Here is an 18740-nt window from a genome sequence, read left to right as displayed (position 1 = left end):
CATTAAATGCCCAAATACCCAAACAGTTTTGATTATCCAGTAATGGTAAATGACGATATGTTGTGTTATGGAAATGCTTCTTTCAAAGCAAGATTTTGTAACAAATTTGAAGAAATGTAATATGTACAAGATCTAGAATAGCATTGCATAATGACCTGTCCAGTTAGAAATCCCACTATATAATGACTGTTGCTTGTTAAATTCAAAGAGCTATTTTTGCTTTTCCTCCCTCGCTTTGAGTGAAAAGGATACATTGCATTGGCATTTGTATATAATTGTTCTGATAAAATTGGAGAGTCTAAAAGAGAGGGTTGATACTACCCAGTTCCCTTATCTCTAAAAATTTTGCTATTGCTCTCCTTTACCTGTTTTCTAATCAACTGTAATTTTTTTTTGGATTACTGTTTTAAGTTGGACACTTTCCTATGGTTTTGTATAAAAAGCATAAATATCTAAATTCAGGTTTCCAATGCCACTAAAAAGAAGATTTACCTTGGAGAAAATGTTCATTTTGAAGCCACTGAAAATCTTTTCCTTGCTTTGGCAATTTTGTTATTGCGACAGAGAAGAACACTTATAGTACACATCTAAATTCAAAGGGTTGAAGATCAAGTTACTACTAGAACATTTCTTCAAATTATATTTGGGAGTTATGTAGAAAATGCATGTGTTTCTGTGTGTATTCATGTATATGCATATACTAATTAAGACACACGTATGGATAAGCCAGTGCAAAAATCCAAATTAAAAGTAGCTTGAAATGAAATGTCCATTCCTTCCTGGTCCCATGTAAGTGAAGACAGAAGTGAAACTTTCCAGGTGCAGTGGAGAGTGAATAAAATTCTGTGTAATTTAACATAAACATGAAGGAATGTAATCTTTATAAAGTGAAACACACAAGTCATAAAGAAAACTAGTTTGTACCTTCAGTAGAGTTTTTCTATTATCTGATGAGCATGGCTACTGATGGAAGCATCTGTGTCTGCACACATATATGCAAAAATATGCACTTACGAAAGCATTGTCCCTCTTTGCCCACTTTTAAATACCATAATATTTGAAAATATATATTTAAACTATAGCAATTACTACTCAGTGTTATCTTTAAATAAATCAATGGGTCAACTTCATAAGGCACGGTATGGAAAGGTAATACATTCCAGACATTAAAAGAAGATTAATGAACTGCTAAGGAGCTCCCTTCTCTTCTCCTCAGTGTCTGTGTAGCTGCCACATCAGGGAACAGCAGCTCACATATTTTCAGATATAGGAAATAGCTCTCAAGCTTTTCAAATAAAGTTGTTCCCTGTCTTGCATGCAGGCCAAGGCCTCTACACTGAATAAATCATCAGAAGTGTATTCCAGTTCTTTTAAAGAAGGTACAGCAGTGCTCCCTATTTCTTATTGATTGCATTTGTAGGGGAAAATTGAATCCATTCCTTGTCAAGACTCCTAAACTTCATATCATAAAGGAGAAGGAAAAAATGAAAAGATGGATTGAGTTCAGTGAAATTAGCCACAAAGAATGATCTTTCATATTGTGTGATGATGGATTTTATTTTTTCATCTTGCTTGTATCATGTGAAAGGTAGCAGCTGATGTACTGTGAAGTAGTAATCTTCAAAGACTTCTTTTAGAATAATTGAAAATAAGCTTATTGGAGAGTTTTTTCCAACCAAATTTTCTGCCAATTATCAGTCAAAAGCACTTTCCTGTATGTAAGTTTACTCAAAGAAAGACAAGTAGATATACAGAATTGTGCCTGTAGCACCTCTAAACATTTTAGTAAAATGCTTTTCTTTTATCAAACAGAAAATTAATTTTCACTACATAAATAAGGTTAATATAAACTATCATATTACAGTATTCTGACAGGTGCTATGTTCTTTATTATGAGCTAGTGAAAGTATCACAGCTTTGATTTTTTTTGTGCTAATTCAGAATCAGAATATTTTATAAGGGACCATTTGGAGAATAGTTTTTTACTGATTAGGACTGGGTTTGCTTGCTTTTCTTTGGAGAGTTTCAAATCCATTGCTGTAGGCTTTAAACCAGAACTCGGAGGTATTGGTTTGAAGTTGCCTATTACCAGTGATATTGCATCCCAAAAAAATAAAACAGGACTTGATTTACAGCTTGGTTTTTTTAAGTCCAAGGTGTATGCTTTAGCAGAAGGAAAATGTTAATAGAAGCTGTGGAAAAACACTTAGGAAAATAAACTATTCAAACTAAAATTCCCAGCACCCTTTTCCTCATTTACTGACTACTGGATTCATTAACACAGATATGGAAGCATTCATATATCAAGTATACTTTTAGATAGAATGAAAAAACCCAACCAACAAGCCAACCAAAAAACAAAAATAGCAAACTGCTCCAGGAATGATTATTTTAATGATCATATAATCATTTATTTGAGCATCAGTCCCACCAAATAAACTATGTTTCTGTTCAAAGCACAATTTTTTTTTGTCATAATGAGAAAGTTAATTTAGAAGAAGGTGATATATGTTAAGCTTGTCATGTGTTATGGTTTATTACAGAAATGAGACTTGGACACTTAAATGTGAATTTCTGGGGTGCAGGAATATCTGCAATATTGAAGAATGGGAATATATTGCAAACTGTTAGTAGCTTTTCCCCAGATTTATTACAGTTTCTTTCTGTTAAGATGCTCTTTTCTTTTTGCTTTTCTTGAATTCCACATTATTTATTTTTTTAATTCCAGCTTCAGGTCTTGGGCCATTTGAGGGTTTTGTTTTTTTCCCCCTGCTGTAGATTCTTGTATTTTTTTAGGCTGTTGTGTTTGTCTCCAGGAGAAGGTTATAGAGGATGAGGAGGAAGGGGAATGTGGGACATAAATTATACCATAAAACTCTTAAATCTTGCTGTAAAACATCCCTTCCCTACAAATATTACACACAAGATCTAGTAATCCTTATCTCTTACTTTATAGCCTAATCTCAACAAGCCTAATAAAGTGCTAAAATTGTCAATTCTAGTTTTTAGATTTGGTACTTCAGTATTTAGTTATTTTACTATCTGTAGACCGTCTCCTTTTTTTGGTGTATGTTTATTTGAGATATATATTTGCATGTATATGACTGTGCAGAGGTGTGAACATACAGATGTAACTCTTTGCAATACATTTTTGGGTGATATTACCATCACAGAATAATAAAATATGGTAAGTGGGAAGGGACCCGTCAGGATCATTAAGTCCAGCTCCTGGCTGCAGACCTGTGTGCCTCTAGAGCATTGTCCAGCTGCTTCCTGAACTCTGTCAGGCTTGGTGCTGTAATCACATCCTGGAGAGCCTGTTCCAGTGCTCAGCCACCCTCTGGATGAAGAACCTTTCCCTGATACCCAACCTAAATCGCCCCTGACACAGTTCCCCGTTTTCTTCCCAAGTCCCCTCACTGGTCACAAGAGTAAAGGGATTGGTACCTGTCCCTCCAAACAGGAAATAGGAACATGAAAAGAAATAAAATCAAGCTGAAAATATTTTGTCTACCTAAGTGACAGAGCTTCTAATGACTTAATGGAGCCACTTCCAGAAGAAAGATCTAACACAAACTCAAGTTTAGAGAGTCCATACATAATCTTTAATTGCACAGTGGGTTAAAAGGGATCTAAGACATAACTGAATAGTAACCATTTAAAAATTATAATTAACATCTAATGGTGTCTCAGGGAATTTTTCTTTGCATAAACATATATTTATTTATAATTACTTACTTGACAAAAGAGAGGTATATAATACGAGCGTATTGCTTACAGGAAATCTCAAGAGTTGGGAATTTAATTTGATATTTCTTCAGAAAGCTATCTCTTGAGAGAGTAATATCTTAAAACTTCTCTAAAAAAAACAGATAAACCTTTCTGCAAAATACATGGTGTAGCAATTTTCTCCTTAACCTTTAAAAGCAAGCTTGTAAAATTTAATGTTGTGATCCCATTTCTCTAGTACCTTTTAGGAGCCTTACTTTGGAAATGGGCTGTAAACTGTTAACTTTCAATCCATCCTTATTTTTATCTTTTTTTTTTCACTGTGACAGGGGGCTAGAATGTGGACCTACATATCAAATTTTGCTCTGTAATGCCACTTAGGTCCCTTCAATATGAATTGTTTTTATTTCAGCTTGACTTGCCCATTTGCAAGAGAAGATGAATTTTCTTTCCTGTGTATGTAATAACATAACGTAAGCAGGATCTCTATGGCAAGTGGCAGTTTTCATTAGATTTATACCTATATCTTTAGCTGTTTTCAAAGGTTTTTTTTCCTCTAGGTTGCTTTCCACTCTTGGCTTGCTGATCTAGGTGCTTCAATTTAAGAAATATAGCTTACAATCCCAGTATGCAGCACAAAAGAAAGAATTAGTGACTAAACCATCAAAAAGCCCTTGCTTTTCAAAAATAACTATGCATTTGAAATTGTCTAAAATTGGGGAGGCGGGAAGGGGGAGAATGAATGAAATACTTATGGCTCGTTGAAGTGAAAAGCATGATTATCATAAGGTATTTTGTTTCACAGTACAATTTCATTGATTACTGAGTCTGGTCTATTGATTCTTTAGTGTAGTGGTGTTGATCATTTAATGTTCAATTTTAAAGTTTCCCAATATAGGTCTTTCTCAAGAAGGTATAGAACATGTTAAAATATTCCATATTGTTTTCATTATATAAAATATTTGATTGATTAAAACAAGTATTGGTACAGTCAAACTTTATGCATGTAAGTGCCTGTCTAACTGTAGTGTTTAGTTGAAATGTGAATTTTATTGTATTTTAATTTGATTGACTCAACTGATAAATGTTAACATTCACTTTGCTGTCCTTGCTGTCAAAGCCCAGATCTATGAACATTAAGTTCTTTTTAGTGTGTGCTAATGAGCACTGCTGTTCATGAAGCCCCAGCTTTATACTAGCAATACCTCATCAATGTCTTTTTCCCATATAATCCATTTTGAAAGGGACATCTTTGTTATGTTTATATTATACCTACTTTTGTTGATGTCATTCTACTCATTCTTACTGCAGTACACTGTAATTAGCCAGCATTTATTTTTCTGTAAACAGTCTTCTTTGTGATTGGGAAGTACAATTAGAGTGACATGTAAGAAAATAAGTATTTTTAGAAGATATTGTCTGTGCAAATAAACCAAGGGGGCATGCAAAAAATGCAACCAGAAGAAAAGAGTTTAAAGAAATTTAAAGAAAAGAATTTAAAGAAAATGCCCAGAGGAAAAAAGTGCATTTCTTAAAATTTAATTTCTGGATTAATTAAATTAAATCTTATTGCTTTCTCAATATTCCACCTTGCTTTCTGTAGCTGCTGCTCCCCATGTTAGGATGTGATTTCTAATAAGAGATTTGTGTTGTCTTTGACAGCTACGATCGTGTTAAATGAGCTCAACTGGACTGCAGCGCTGGATGATGTGTTCAAGCGCAACAGGGAAGAGGACCCCACTTTATTATGGCAGGTTTTTGGCAGTGCCACTGGCCTCGCAAGGTATTACCCAGGTAACTCAACTGTCCTAGACAACTGTCCTGTGCCATGTATTGCATTGAAAATATTCTGAATTATCTATGAGCAGTGAAATGGTACTAAAACTTGCTTTATTACATAGGCACTGTTTCTTTACATCAGAATTACACACTCAAGGATTGTGAAATTATTCTGGTATAAAGCTAACATGAGGGGAAAGGAGCTGGGAGTGAAATATGTAATCAGTACTTTTTAAGTAGAGAAGAACTGAAGATTCTGTCCTTTGAAAAGCAGAAGAGTTTAATTTTATTTTTTTATATTATTTTCTATATCTTGTGTAAATAATCACTTAAATATTTGCAAGTGAGATTTTTGTAGTTGTCTAGTTTTATAGATAGTGACCTGGAAAGTAGACATATAATCATGTTTAATGTCAATGAAAATGTGAGTGCACCATGCTATGTTCATGTCTCTCAGAATCCACAGCTTCTGACAGGTACATCTTTGCTATTAGATCTAAGGGCAATTCAACTTGATTACTTAACCAGCATCTCTTTCACTAAAGAATCTCATCACTTGATCACACTAATTTAAATAGATGTATATTTAACTGAATTTAGATAATGAGTAGCCTGAATTTGATTTTTGTTTTTGCTATGTAATGGAAATCCTTGTTGTACGGCAAGACCTGTACTGCTGCCTCTGTTGTTAAGTGATGCTCTTATCAATGCCTGAAAAATGTGTCCACTACACACATGACAGCTGTGTGAAGCATGTTGACTCATGCCTACAGCTGCCTGAGGAAGAATTTTGAGAACCTTTCTCTTCTGTTTATACAAGATTGTTTGTGTTTCTGAGGGCAAAGGGGGTTATTCTAAAGCTGTTATTGTATCATTAGCACAAGTGCTAGCACAGGCAGAAAAACTGCCTCAGGCTAGTTTACAGGAAGAATATTTCATAGCACTTGAATTCTGTTTGTTTTGTCATGCTGGGTGATCATGAAATAAATACAGGAAGATGTTGCGAAAAGAAAACAATACTGAAAATGCTAATTTAACATTTATTTTGTTTTCCAACTCTTCCAATGCTTTGCGATCTATCGTCATGTGTGGGGTCAGCATTTGTCATGGCTTAACAGCTGAAGTTTTTCTAGTACTGAAAAAAATGTTTCCTAAATATATCTCACTGACAATCTCTAGGAAATAATATTTCACTTCAAAATTAATCCCATATATTTAAAAATTGATTCTTAGATCTTGCTAACATGTCTACTCGAACTGCTCACCAACACAACATAGGAGCCCCTAAATCTCAGGCATTCTTCCTTAGAACACCTGCATAAAATGGGAGAAACTTTTCTCTGTTTTGCGGCTGCAAATGTTACTTGTATATACTGCATATAAATACAATTTTAAATTTAGTGTAAAGCCCAGGTACTCACACCTGCTATTTATTCCATAGCGAAGTATTTAACAGCTGTCCAATTCTGTCAGAACATAACTTCATAAATTCTTAAGTAATTACCCAATTCTTAAATGTTGGACATACCTCCACAGTGTGGAGCAGTCTGATACTCTGTAAATTATATCTGTTGTTTAGTGCATCTGCTTCCCATTCTAGCTCAAATTGGAAAGCCTTTTACATTTTAGGTTTGTATAATAGATCTTCGTGCAAGGTTCTACATCCCTCTCTTGTTGTAAACTCCTTCTCAGTTTGCTGATACAGCAGGTGTTCTGAAAATTAATTCAGGTTTCATATGCTGAAGTAGATGCTTTTCACATTTGCATTTTTAAAATTATATTACAAATTGTAAAACATTGATTAATTTTATTGGCTTTTGGTAAGCCTGTTTCAAAGTGATGAATTTTTCCATAGTAGTGATATTTGTGAAAGAATTTGGAAATATCAAAACCCAAAATTAAAATGCATAGAGGAGTCTGCTTATTATTGTCTGGAACATATTCACCCAGTCTTTCTTCCCATATTAAAAAAAAAGTTCAGTACCTCTAAGTTACAAAGAGTGTTTTCAAACAGAGTTTTTGTGTATTAATGTTTTTTATCTGATATTGTCCCATTGCTTTGAGTCATAGGCAAAGTGTAGATCACTTCTGTTCTAAGGAAGCTTTTGGGCTGTCCTTTTCACCATAGTAACCAACAGCATGAAGGGATCTTTTTATGAGCAGGTGAGAAGGAAGTATGTGTAAAATATGAAAGTTTGAGCCACCAGCACCCCATTATTCCCCTATCACTTGTGGATACATTCTTCTCCCTAGACCTGGGGCGATGAGACCATGGTATCACCTTTATCTTATCCCAAATCCCTCTGCAGTCACAATTCCATTGAGCAACAATATTTGGGGAGGGATGGGCTTTGGTGGGTGTGGATGGAGATCTTGAATGATTTTAGCAATGTTTAAGCCATTAACCATTTAATCCTCTCACATTACAGTCAATATTCTCATTAGTTTCAATGGCAGCATATTTTTGAAGAGAAATGCTAAGCTCTGTTACTCTACTGGCAATCATCCATTTTGATGTGAAGATGCCAAGATCAATTTTGAGATTTCTATTAGCTCCTCTATGAGCTCTGAAGAACTCAAAAGTAAACAGCAATTTAATAAGAGCTCAAAAAAAAAAACATATGAAGTGCATAAAACTTTTAAGAAGGATGTAATATATGTTCATGCATATGATTAAAGGCACAAATCACAAATTAGTTTTTCATTCACTGTAAGACCAGCCCTCAGTAATCACAGGCCTCTCCAATCAAAAGGAAATTCTGAAATAAAGACACCTTGTTCCCAGTAGAGGAGGGTTGAGTTAGGGAATATTTAAACAACTGGACTCAAAGGAATACCAAGTAAGTTTTCCAGAGACACTAAACTGGGAGGAACTGTCAACTCCCTCAAGGGCAGAGAGGCCAGTTTAACATAGATTAAACAGTTGCACAAAATTTGGATATTTTATGGGATTTTTTTACATTTAATGATTCTTAACTATAATTAAAATATGTCAAATTGTTATAACAAGTGAACAGACTGACTCAAAAATTTGTCATGTCATTGAAATTAAAAAATAAAGATATGATAACTTTAATAATTTTAGATAACTTAATATTTAAATTAATTTAATATTATTTTAAAATACCAGAAATTTCCAGCCTTTTTCCTGCAAGCATACAGTTTTCCAGTGTATAACTCAAGAGTAAGAGCCAGCTTTCAAAAGTGCTGTGAAAGGAAGTTGAAATGTATTTTGTGGGACTCTTTCATGAAAGTATTATGAAATTCAGTATTATGAAAACAGTAAAAAAAAACCCAGAGAAGTTTCTTAGGTAAAACTGGGAGCCACTAAGTTCAAAATTCAGATTATCTGTGATAGGGCAAGAGTGCACAAACTATTCTAAATGCTGAATCACTTTCTCCTTAGTAGTAGTAGAAGTACATATACCTGCATAATTATTTAACTTTATAAGTCTAATTCCTGAAGCCTGCCTGTATTGGCTTTTAAGATGTCATTTTAAGATGTCACTTGAGTAATTCTAGTCCAGACAGAGGGTTTCAGTAGTTTTTGATTCAAAATAAAAGCAGTAATCTGGCAGTGGTTTATCAAGATCATTGAAATTAACAAATCATTCCAAACCAATTGAAACTTTTTTCTGTCTTTTTATAAATATCCATTGCCTGTAGGCTTGCACATGTAGGGTTTTGTTGGTGCTGTGTAGACAGAAAGGTATTTTAATATAGATCAGGTTTCAGATTTAATTTATAATGAACCACAGAGCACTGGACAAATCTGTTGCTCAAAAATAAATTAATTTAATTAAAGTAGTTTAATATGATTTGACAGATATTAAGTTACTTACATTTTGTGAGGCATCTATCCAAGTAATTTGAATGCTAGGTTTTAGAAAGCAGCTATCTAAAAGAGCAATTTGATATAATGTTTTTTGTGGACTACTTGGAAGTGTAGCTATAAAGTAATCAGTTCCTCTTTTAATCACAAAATTCTTTTTAATTATAGACATAATTAGGACTGTAATTGTTAATCAATGTCTCATTAAAATACTGCAATGGGAGGCATATTATTTTCAGTGTACCAACTACTAATTAAACAAACATTATAACCAACTTTGTATTTATGTGCATTTTACCAGATACCATCTCTCTGTTCATTTTGTTGGGTCTTTTTGGGGCTTTATTTTGGTTGGTTGGTTGGTTGGTTGGATTTCTTTGGGGTTTTTTTTGGTTTTTTTGTGGTTTTTTTGTTTGTTTGTTTGTTTGTTTTTGTTTTGTTTTGTTTTTTTCCGGACTGCAGACAACAGACATTTATTTGTAGTTAAATGTGATACAGGAGGCTTTCTAGTTACAGTAATAAATCTACTTAAGAAAAATTGGTTGCATAAGATTACTGAAATGAAAACACAGTCCTGATTTAGATGAATGTTTAGTGAAAAAACTGTTTGATCAGCAGTACTGACTCAGCTCTCTCAGGGAAGTACACTAAATAATAATTTTCCCAAGGGTTATACTAGAAAGAGTACTACTGATGGGGAGACTGATAGTATTGATAGTTGCAGATTTCAGCTAGTGAGTTACAAATATTCATGATTGTGGCATGATGATGCATGAGCAGATTCAGCATCTTTTATGAGGAAATGCTGAACCTGGGCTCAGTGGGGCAGTATTTGGTCTGCAGTGACCAGAGGCCTGAGGGTGGGAATGTGCCACTCTTGGTCAAGGTCCAAAAAGTTGAGTCAATTCATAACTAAAATAAAACTGAGAAAGAAATACTATCCTGTCCCAAACAGTTCCAAATCTTCCCAATTCTACCTGAGATTTAACAAGGGCCTATGGGAAGTTCATCTGAAAGCTTGTGTTCACAGTATGATATTTCTGGCAAAAGGTGTGTCTTCCAGTCTCCCAAGCTTCCACATAGGTTTGTGACCTCTCTGTTGTCTTTGTGGAGGCTTTTTGTTGGGAGTCTTTCACAGAGGAGAAAGCTGAGTCCAACCTGCAGCTCTACACCCTTCTTGTATCACATCACGTAGACACACATACTTGTCCTCTTCATTTGACCTTACCTGTATTACCTGTATTAGATAAGAATTCCTACTTTAAATATATATGATCATGCCCTAACCATGTATATATGTGTTTCATAAGTTCATCTGCTCCCTCAGCTTGAAGATGTATCTGTGTTGTTAAACAGGGTAAGTCAGAGTTTTATTGAAATCCTTTAGACAGCCCCATGGTGTGACTGAAGGGACAACATCTGCCAGGAGCTTTTCCCAATGGACAGCACTGAATGCTGTTTTCTTTCTGAAATCCTGCTAAGTTCTCCAGTTCCAGGAGACTTTATGTTCTCAGAGACACATGGATTATTTTGTGCTGTACTGCATGTCATATATATGCTGCATGGCATATAAAACACAAATTTTCATCTGCAAAACACTTCTGGTTAAAAAACGAATAAAAACATCATTTTGTCCTCATTTTGCAAATAAAAGAAATGGCTATAGAGAGATAAAATGGCTTCATCAGTGATCCTCTGAAGGTTAGGTATTCAAGCCAGGGTTATGCATTGCAACAATTCTTTTAGTATTGTGTGCATTTATGTTAACTCATACTTAAATTCAGTTTAAATATCATCAGGTCTGGTAATCTCCTCTGGATGTTTGTAATATCAGTACTGTACTGAAAAGTACAGTGAAAAGAACTGTTGCATTCTTCCTTTACTGTAGACTTCTACTTAGTCTTACTTTGTCTATATAATAAGTAGGTATAATATGATGTAAATTTTAATTAATTAAAAAACCATCTATTTGCATGGCTCATGCCAGTATTTTAGTAGGGTATTCATATGGAATTTGAGCTTATAAGGTATTAAATAGAAAAATTCACACATAAAGAAAGCAGCACTTCAGTGATGATTTTCCAGAAAAATAATCTTGTCCTTAAAGTCTTCAAAATTTTGGATTAAAAATATAGATAGAACAGAGCTATCTGAATAAGTATTATCTCTTATTCTTCATTAAAAATCCATCCAACCAACCAACCAAAAAACAACCAAAAAAAACCACCACCAAAAAATGCCCAGAAAAGAAACCTTAACCTGTTTCCAGATGTTAGTGAATCAGGTTTCACTTAGCTACTAGAGCATTCCCTGTTTAGACAAATTAATAATAGAAGAGCTTTAAAAATCAATTTCTAATAAAATAAAATGGTATCTCTCAAAATGAAGAACTTGCTGTGCACAGCTGCTCTTGTGTTAGCAATTAATGGCAAGCAATAGTGTTGTGGCCATGATATTGAACTCTCCAGAGAAAGTAATTACTGAAGCAGATACTAAGAGACTGGAAAGCCTAAAAAAATCCATACAAAATGAATCAAAGGCCTTGAAAAACTGAGAACGTCACTTTTTTTTTGCAAAAGGTTTTATATTTTATAGCTGTTAGTTCCTGTTAACAGCTCAACATTTAAAGGCACCTTTAAAGTAGACAAACAAAGTAAAACCACAAACTCTTTCCTAGCAATGCAGCTTATAAATTACCAATTAGTGCAATTAGTGTGTGTGAGGCAGATACTTCTACTTTTTCATAGAAATAAGCCTCTTTGAGTGTTGTTCACTCTTTTTTTCTTTTTTCCTTTGAAATCTGGAGGGAGGAACAGGAACTGACATGATTTGGATCTAACCATACTCATCACAGAATTGTTGGTAAAAAATATCTTTAAGATCATCAAGTGTAGCCATCAACTCAGCACCACCACCACGTTTACCATTAAACCATGTCCTCAAATGCCACATCCACACATGTTTTTAACTTCCAGGGGTGGTGAATGCCACTTCACCAGTGTGTATCAATGCTTCACAACCCTTTTCTGGCAAGAATTTTTTACTAATATCCCATCTAAATCTCCCCTGACACAGCTTTGAGGCTGTTTCCTCTCATCCTGGTCCCTTGTTACTTGAGAGAAGAGATTGACATCCATCTCATTACAACCTCATTTCATGATATGAAAAATCTTACAGTAACTTCAGTTATGGCTCATTTTTCAAAATGATGTGCTGAATTTTGCATTTACAGAGGCAGATCCATCGTGTTACAGGATAACCTGTTATTTCTAGTGAGTTAATGAAATTACATACTGCAGCTCACAATGCTGAAATTCAGGCCATCTTTGTGTCTTTATGATACAGATTTAAATCTCCAGAATTTGCTCTTATAGGAGAAAAAGGAAAACCACAACAGACCCAACAAAACAGCTTGTTGCTTCTTCTTCTCAGGCTCTGATACTCCAGCCCTCTTTGGGACATGGTCCCTAGTCCTGGTGAAACTAATGCAAGTAACACATTTAGGATAAAATTCAGTTTATACATGCAGAAAGAGAAATGTTTGCATCTGAAATAAGATAGCAGAAAGAGGTTCATTTGAAGTCGAAGACTGCAATATGTATTGCACATTCTAAGCTCTTTTGGGTGCTTTGGTACATAGGGACCAAAAATCAATACATTTGTTTGTGTATGGACTATTCCCATATCAAACATTTGCTTAACTGATTTGTGACAAAACTAAGTGCAGTTTTTTCCATAACATAATTACCCATTACCACATGGGTAATTCATTCTAAAAAAACTCACAATTATTATCTCCCTTTTCTGTATTGTGATGATGTTGTGAAAGTTACAGAAGATATTACACAGATCTGTCTGACTTAGATAGATTTTACCTGAACATATTTTAAAATCTTGGCGATTTCAGTCACTAGGATAAGAAAATCACAAGGGAATGGCTGCATTCAGTCCTGACTGAACATCTGGTGTGGTAGCACAGAGCTGGTCGGTAACAATCTCTGTCTTGAGAGGATGGTACTAACCAGAATTGATCCAAGGCATCATTATGGTACAGATATCCTGAATAATAATTATAGCAGTTGAAAACACTTTATGATTATTAACGTTAGGGACTTTCTTATTTTTAGTTACTATGTCTCACCTTTTACTGAAGAAACAGCTAAGGAATTCTACAGAAGTGCTGCTGCTACAGTGAAATTCAGCTGACTGAGTAGAAAATTGAGGAGTATCACATTTCTCAAATAGTCTGGGTATCACATATCTGAAATCAGTTTTTTTCACATAAGTTCACTATAAGAATTATGAAATATCAGCAAAGTATATGCTGTAACTTATACCCTTGCTCCATCTGAGGAAGATTTTGCTGAATCTGGCTCAGGGAATTGAATAGTCTATGGTTTTGATTGTTTTGAATACCCACATTAATGTAATTTGAGAGATCACAAGATAAAATTTAGAATTTGCATCAAGATAAAATGGTGCAGTCTGGGATTTGATAATTGGTATTTGTTACCTATCTTAATATCAGCTTTTACCCTCTTTTCTCTAATGTGTTAATAATGTAATGGGATGTAAAGCTGTTAATAGTTCATCTCTGCCTCTCTGTTCCTTGCACATACATACCTAACCAGTAGAACAGGGCAGAAAGTTCAGGAGAGTTTCCCTCATGACACTCACCTATGCCTCTGAAATCATCTGAATTCAGAATGGGAGGTTGTAGCCAAGGTTTTCCTTTCCTAACAAATATTTTCATTTAGGCTCTACTCTGTGAAAGTCTCTATAGTTCATTAATTGGTTCTGCTTGTTAGCAACAAACCTGAGGATTTTTACTCTAAATAACAGAAATAACAGAAAAACATGGCTTATTATTGCTTAAATTATATCCAGTCCTTGTATCTCAATAATGCAAACAGATGGGAGAGATATCAAAACCAATGAATAATTTATAAAGTATCAAATCTATCCACATGCCAATCTGGAAAATCATCAAAAGAGAACATGAGTAAAGCTTAATGTATGCACCAGAGAACTGTGCAGCATTGACATAGTTCAAAGATACTCATGTGCAACAATGAACTGTGGTGGGGCTGATTTATTGAAGATATTGGTGAAGCAGGTTCCAAACAACCTTATAAAAGTGTATTAAACAATAGATTATATAAACAAAACTGTAAATCTCAAAATCCTTGATGAATTTAAGTTTTTGAGGGAAATGTGTAATAATATTTTTTGTGTTTTTCATTCTGCTTTTATTTTAGACCACATTATAGCTTTTGTCACTAAGTTATAAGCCAGTTTCCCCAAATGGCTTTATAGTGTTTTCTGTATATGGACCAAAAAGGCAACACATCTCTTTCATTGGTCTCCATCCCTTCTTATTATTTCCTGTATAATTATGAATGCAAACTTACTTATTTTTGCATAGAAAGTATTTATCATATTTTTAAAAGATTGTTTTAAAAATATTAAATCAGGATTTAAGTTACAATTGATCGCTGGAGATCAAATATCATAAGGGAATTTCAGTTTCCTGTTAAAAGCAATTTCAATAATATCTATAAATCCATAAATACTCAGAATGTTAGTAAAACCAGTGAATACCTTTTAGGCTATTCAAAACCATCTAAAATTAAAAGTGTTATTCTAGATAGAGACTAGGATGAATGGGCAATTTAGGCATGTTAATTCTTGGGGTGAAGAGGGAATTCAGTACTTTGGTGTGAATGAAATTTCAGATACTAAGGGTTGAGTCCTTATTTATGTTATGCAGAGCCTTGCAGAGACTTTCTACTAGATTATGTAAATTGCTGTAGAAACATCAGAAAGAAGTTTTCTCATTATACATTATATATCTTAATTAGTCTATGATCCAGCAGCCATTAATATCTTGTGATAAATCATGCAGTCATAGAAACTTAAGCATGTAGAAGCTTGTTCTATTTTCCTGGAAGGAAAATAATGTATCTATTAGGAAAACAAAACTAACTGACATGTAGCAGAGGAAATAGTGGTTTAACAGCATGGTAATACATAATGTTTTTAAAGACCTTTTCCAGATATCCCTAAAGCTGCTGACAGTCATTCCAGGACTGTGTGTACTGAAAGAGCCATTCTAATGAGAAAAAAGTAGAATTTATTTGTTGTGTTCACCATTGTGTTTATATACCCGAAACAAAATCACCATTCACAACCTCATTTATAATCTCCAGAAGAACCAGATAGTCTGTAAGTAGTGTGTTGAGCGGCTTCTACTCAGTTTATTTTGTGTGTAATTGTACTGTTATAGTTTTTAGCCTAGTTCTCATGAATGGCTTCCTTTCTATTTTTCTTTTTAACTTGCTAATATAGATGTAGCCAAAAAGAGATAGTTTGGGCCTCACTGCAGTCCAAGCTATTACTGAAAAGCTATGGTAAAACTGGCTCCAGGCTTAGTAGCACAAGGTTTAACCAAAGGAATTCTCATGTAGATCAGTTTGGAAAAAATTGTCTTCACATTCTTCATTTTACTGTCTCAAACAGAAGTTTTGAGCATCCTCTCCATACTTAAAAAAAAAAAAAAAAAAACAAAGAAAAGGAATTTTTAATTGTGTTGAGATTTTTATTTCCATTAAAAACCCCTCAAGTGTTGTATTTGGTGCTTTTAGAAATACAAGGGAAACTTTCAGGCATTTCAAATTTTTCTATTAGGTGTTTAAGTCTGTATAATTTTGCCTCTTCATGTTTCTGAAAGGTTTGCTACAGGCTCTTTGGCCTAAAAACTCTGGTTCTGAAGGGCTTTCTGTTGAGAGAACTGATGTTGGCTTTAAGGATGTGATGTGCTTACCTGTCAGGTGGTGCTACATTAACATGTATTTGTTGCTCTCAAATTTTGCAGAAAAACGTAGCTGATTTTTTTCTCATGCTCTTCTGTTGCACAGCTAAAATAAAATCTTAACCCATATTTCTGTAAATCTTAGTTTAGAACTTAGAAAAATCACCCTGTAGTTTAAAGTAGGATGTGACAATTGGGATATCAGATGGATTCTAGCTAAATGTTCCTATGATGGTTTTCAGTAGATAATTTATGTTAGCTAAAGGGCCATTCTGTCATTCTGCCTGTAGAACATTTGTTCAGTTTTAAATTATTACCTCTGTCAGCATTCACTGTCACAGTATTATATGAAGATGATGTTAGAAGGGCCCTCCTTCAGCTCCTGCCTTCAAATTATCTTTGAATCACGATCCTTTTACTTTACAGAATGAACTTAAGGAGTTGAACTTACCTGTCATGTGAAATAAAGTAAAATTACCAGTGTAAATGGAATTGTCTCTGTTGATTTGGAATAAATCTGGATCATAGCTTGAGATAATTCTCAGTTTATGAAGGCTGTCCAAGATATGTGTCAATTCAGAGGGACATATTTTGTAGGGCATAGGCTTTTTACTGGATGTCACTGAAATGACTGGAAGATTTGACAAATATATGGCAGACTTGGTCAGTATCTTGATTTATATTTGCTATTTTACCTAAAGCACTCATAATGCAAACTGAAATGAGCACATTCTATTAAGGTTTTGCAAGTCTCAGGGAATGTATCTGAAAGATGGATTTTCAGATGGAATTTCTATGGAAAGGATAGCCTGGACAGATAAAAAAAACAAATCCATAATTGAACATGTGCTAACTTTGTAAGCTCATAAAATACTGGTGAATTTAACCTGTGCATGTCTAAGTAATGATACATAAGTTAGAATTTTAACATATATCCACCTCAAAAAAATTAGATTCTCTCCTTTCTGAAAATTTCAAATCTTCCATCCTGTCAGAGCCCGAAAGACCTCTTAGGTGGTCTAGTTTGAAATCATAGACAATACTAGTAGAGATTTTGAGGTTTTCTTGGTGTGCAACAATACACAGTCTTCTCTGTGGCTGCTAAATGTGTACTACTAAATGTGGGTTACACTCAGCTTAAAGGTTCCAGTAAGTGATAGGCCAGATCATGGTTTGGTCTCTTAGGAAAGGGTTCCTTTTGTAAAATCACAAATAGGCAACTGCTCACAGCTGATGTCTTCTTTTGTATTCATGGGTGAAGATATAAATCTTCCATTTTGTCTTAGGTATATGATTTTTCAGAAAGAATCCTGGAGCTGCCTGTATCTTTATTTCCTAGACAGAAAAATGATTGATGTCAGGAAATAACACCCCCAAGGCTTTTGGCATACAGTGCGAGAACAAATTGTGAAACATTATCTCATTCCCTGTAGTTTTTCACATTTTTATTTGTGTTCGTTAAGCTGTCACATGGTTTTGAAAGGGTCATTTTATTTTCCAGTAGGGAAATGATTGCCACCTCTGATGAAAATTATGGTAAATCCTAGATTAAACACTTTAAAAAGGTCATCATTCTTAGTAGTATCTTTACAGAGACATAAATATTTACATCTCTTTTTTTTTCAGAGAATATGCTACTTTCATGTTACTTTTCTAACATGCATTTTTAGATAAAGCTCTTGAGTCAGTGAACAATCATTAAGGCTCATAACAGAGATACCATTATTATATGCAGCAATAATTAACTTTTTGTAAAATTAAGTTGTTGTTAAAAAAGTTGTTTCATTATCTAAAGTGTTTTGGTTCAATTTTTGGTTCCATTGAAATCAGTGGTCAGTTATAGTCAGTACCTGTTTCTTCAACACACTTGGCCTTACATATACATATATATACACACACACACATACATATACATACACATATACATATATATAGTTTTATTGTATTGTATTATATGGTAATATGTATAAGGGTGTCTAGGTATTTCAACAACATATCACAGAAATACAGACTTTTTATCCATATGAAATGTTGATATTTATATAGTGTAAAGTCTGTGATACTGATTCATTTCACTGTTGTCATTAAAATACTTGAGATAGAGTTTTATATTATTCCATAATTTTTTTTTTGTTTTTAGCTTCCCCATGGGTAGATAAAAGTCGAACTCCTAACAAAATAGATCTGTATGATGTACGCAGAAGACCATGGTAAGATTTCTATTTAAAGGTTTAATATATATACTTTAACTTCTAGATATTAATATAAAAATCTTTTTTTCTGCATGATTGTAATAGTTCTTATTCTAGATATTGTTATTTTCTTTTTAAAAGTTGTTAGTTTTTCTAAATAAAAAAATTTCAGATTATACTCCTTGTTATGCAATATCCACTATAGTTGACATACTAGTGGATTACATAGACTTTTCATAGGAGGATAACTATCAAATAGGTGTAAGACAATTAAAAACTGATTTTGTGCCAAAGTCAATTATAATCCTGAGAATTAGACTGAACCATTCTTCCAGATTTTTGCAAATATTTAAAAATATGCCTCAGTGGTTTAGACCAGCAATAAAATCACTAGATA

The 18740-nt window shown here is 33.9% G+C and overlaps 1 protein-coding gene across 2 annotated transcripts in view; it reads left to right on the top strand.

Moving 5' to 3' along the window:
• Window positions 1–18740, top strand: part of CACNA2D1 (calcium voltage-gated channel auxiliary subunit alpha2delta 1) — a 347921-nt gene that overhangs the window by 236155 nt on the left and 93026 nt on the right. For both annotated transcript variants that reach the window (XM_021543146.2, XM_021543144.2), the window contains exons 7-8: window positions 5392–5523; window positions 18292–18361. In XM_021543146.2, coding sequence (XP_021398821.1) covers window positions 5392–5523; window positions 18292–18361 — 202 coding nt within the window. The remainder of the gene's footprint in view (window positions 1–5391; window positions 5524–18291; window positions 18362–18740) is intronic.

This window comes from Lonchura striata, chromosome 5 (assembly GCF_046129695.1).
Source record: "Lonchura striata isolate bLonStr1 chromosome 5, bLonStr1.mat, whole genome shotgun sequence".
In the NCBI taxonomy this organism is placed as follows: domain Eukaryota; kingdom Metazoa; phylum Chordata; class Aves; order Passeriformes; family Estrildidae; genus Lonchura; species Lonchura striata.
This window is presented reverse-complemented; position numbering and strand designations above follow the sequence as displayed.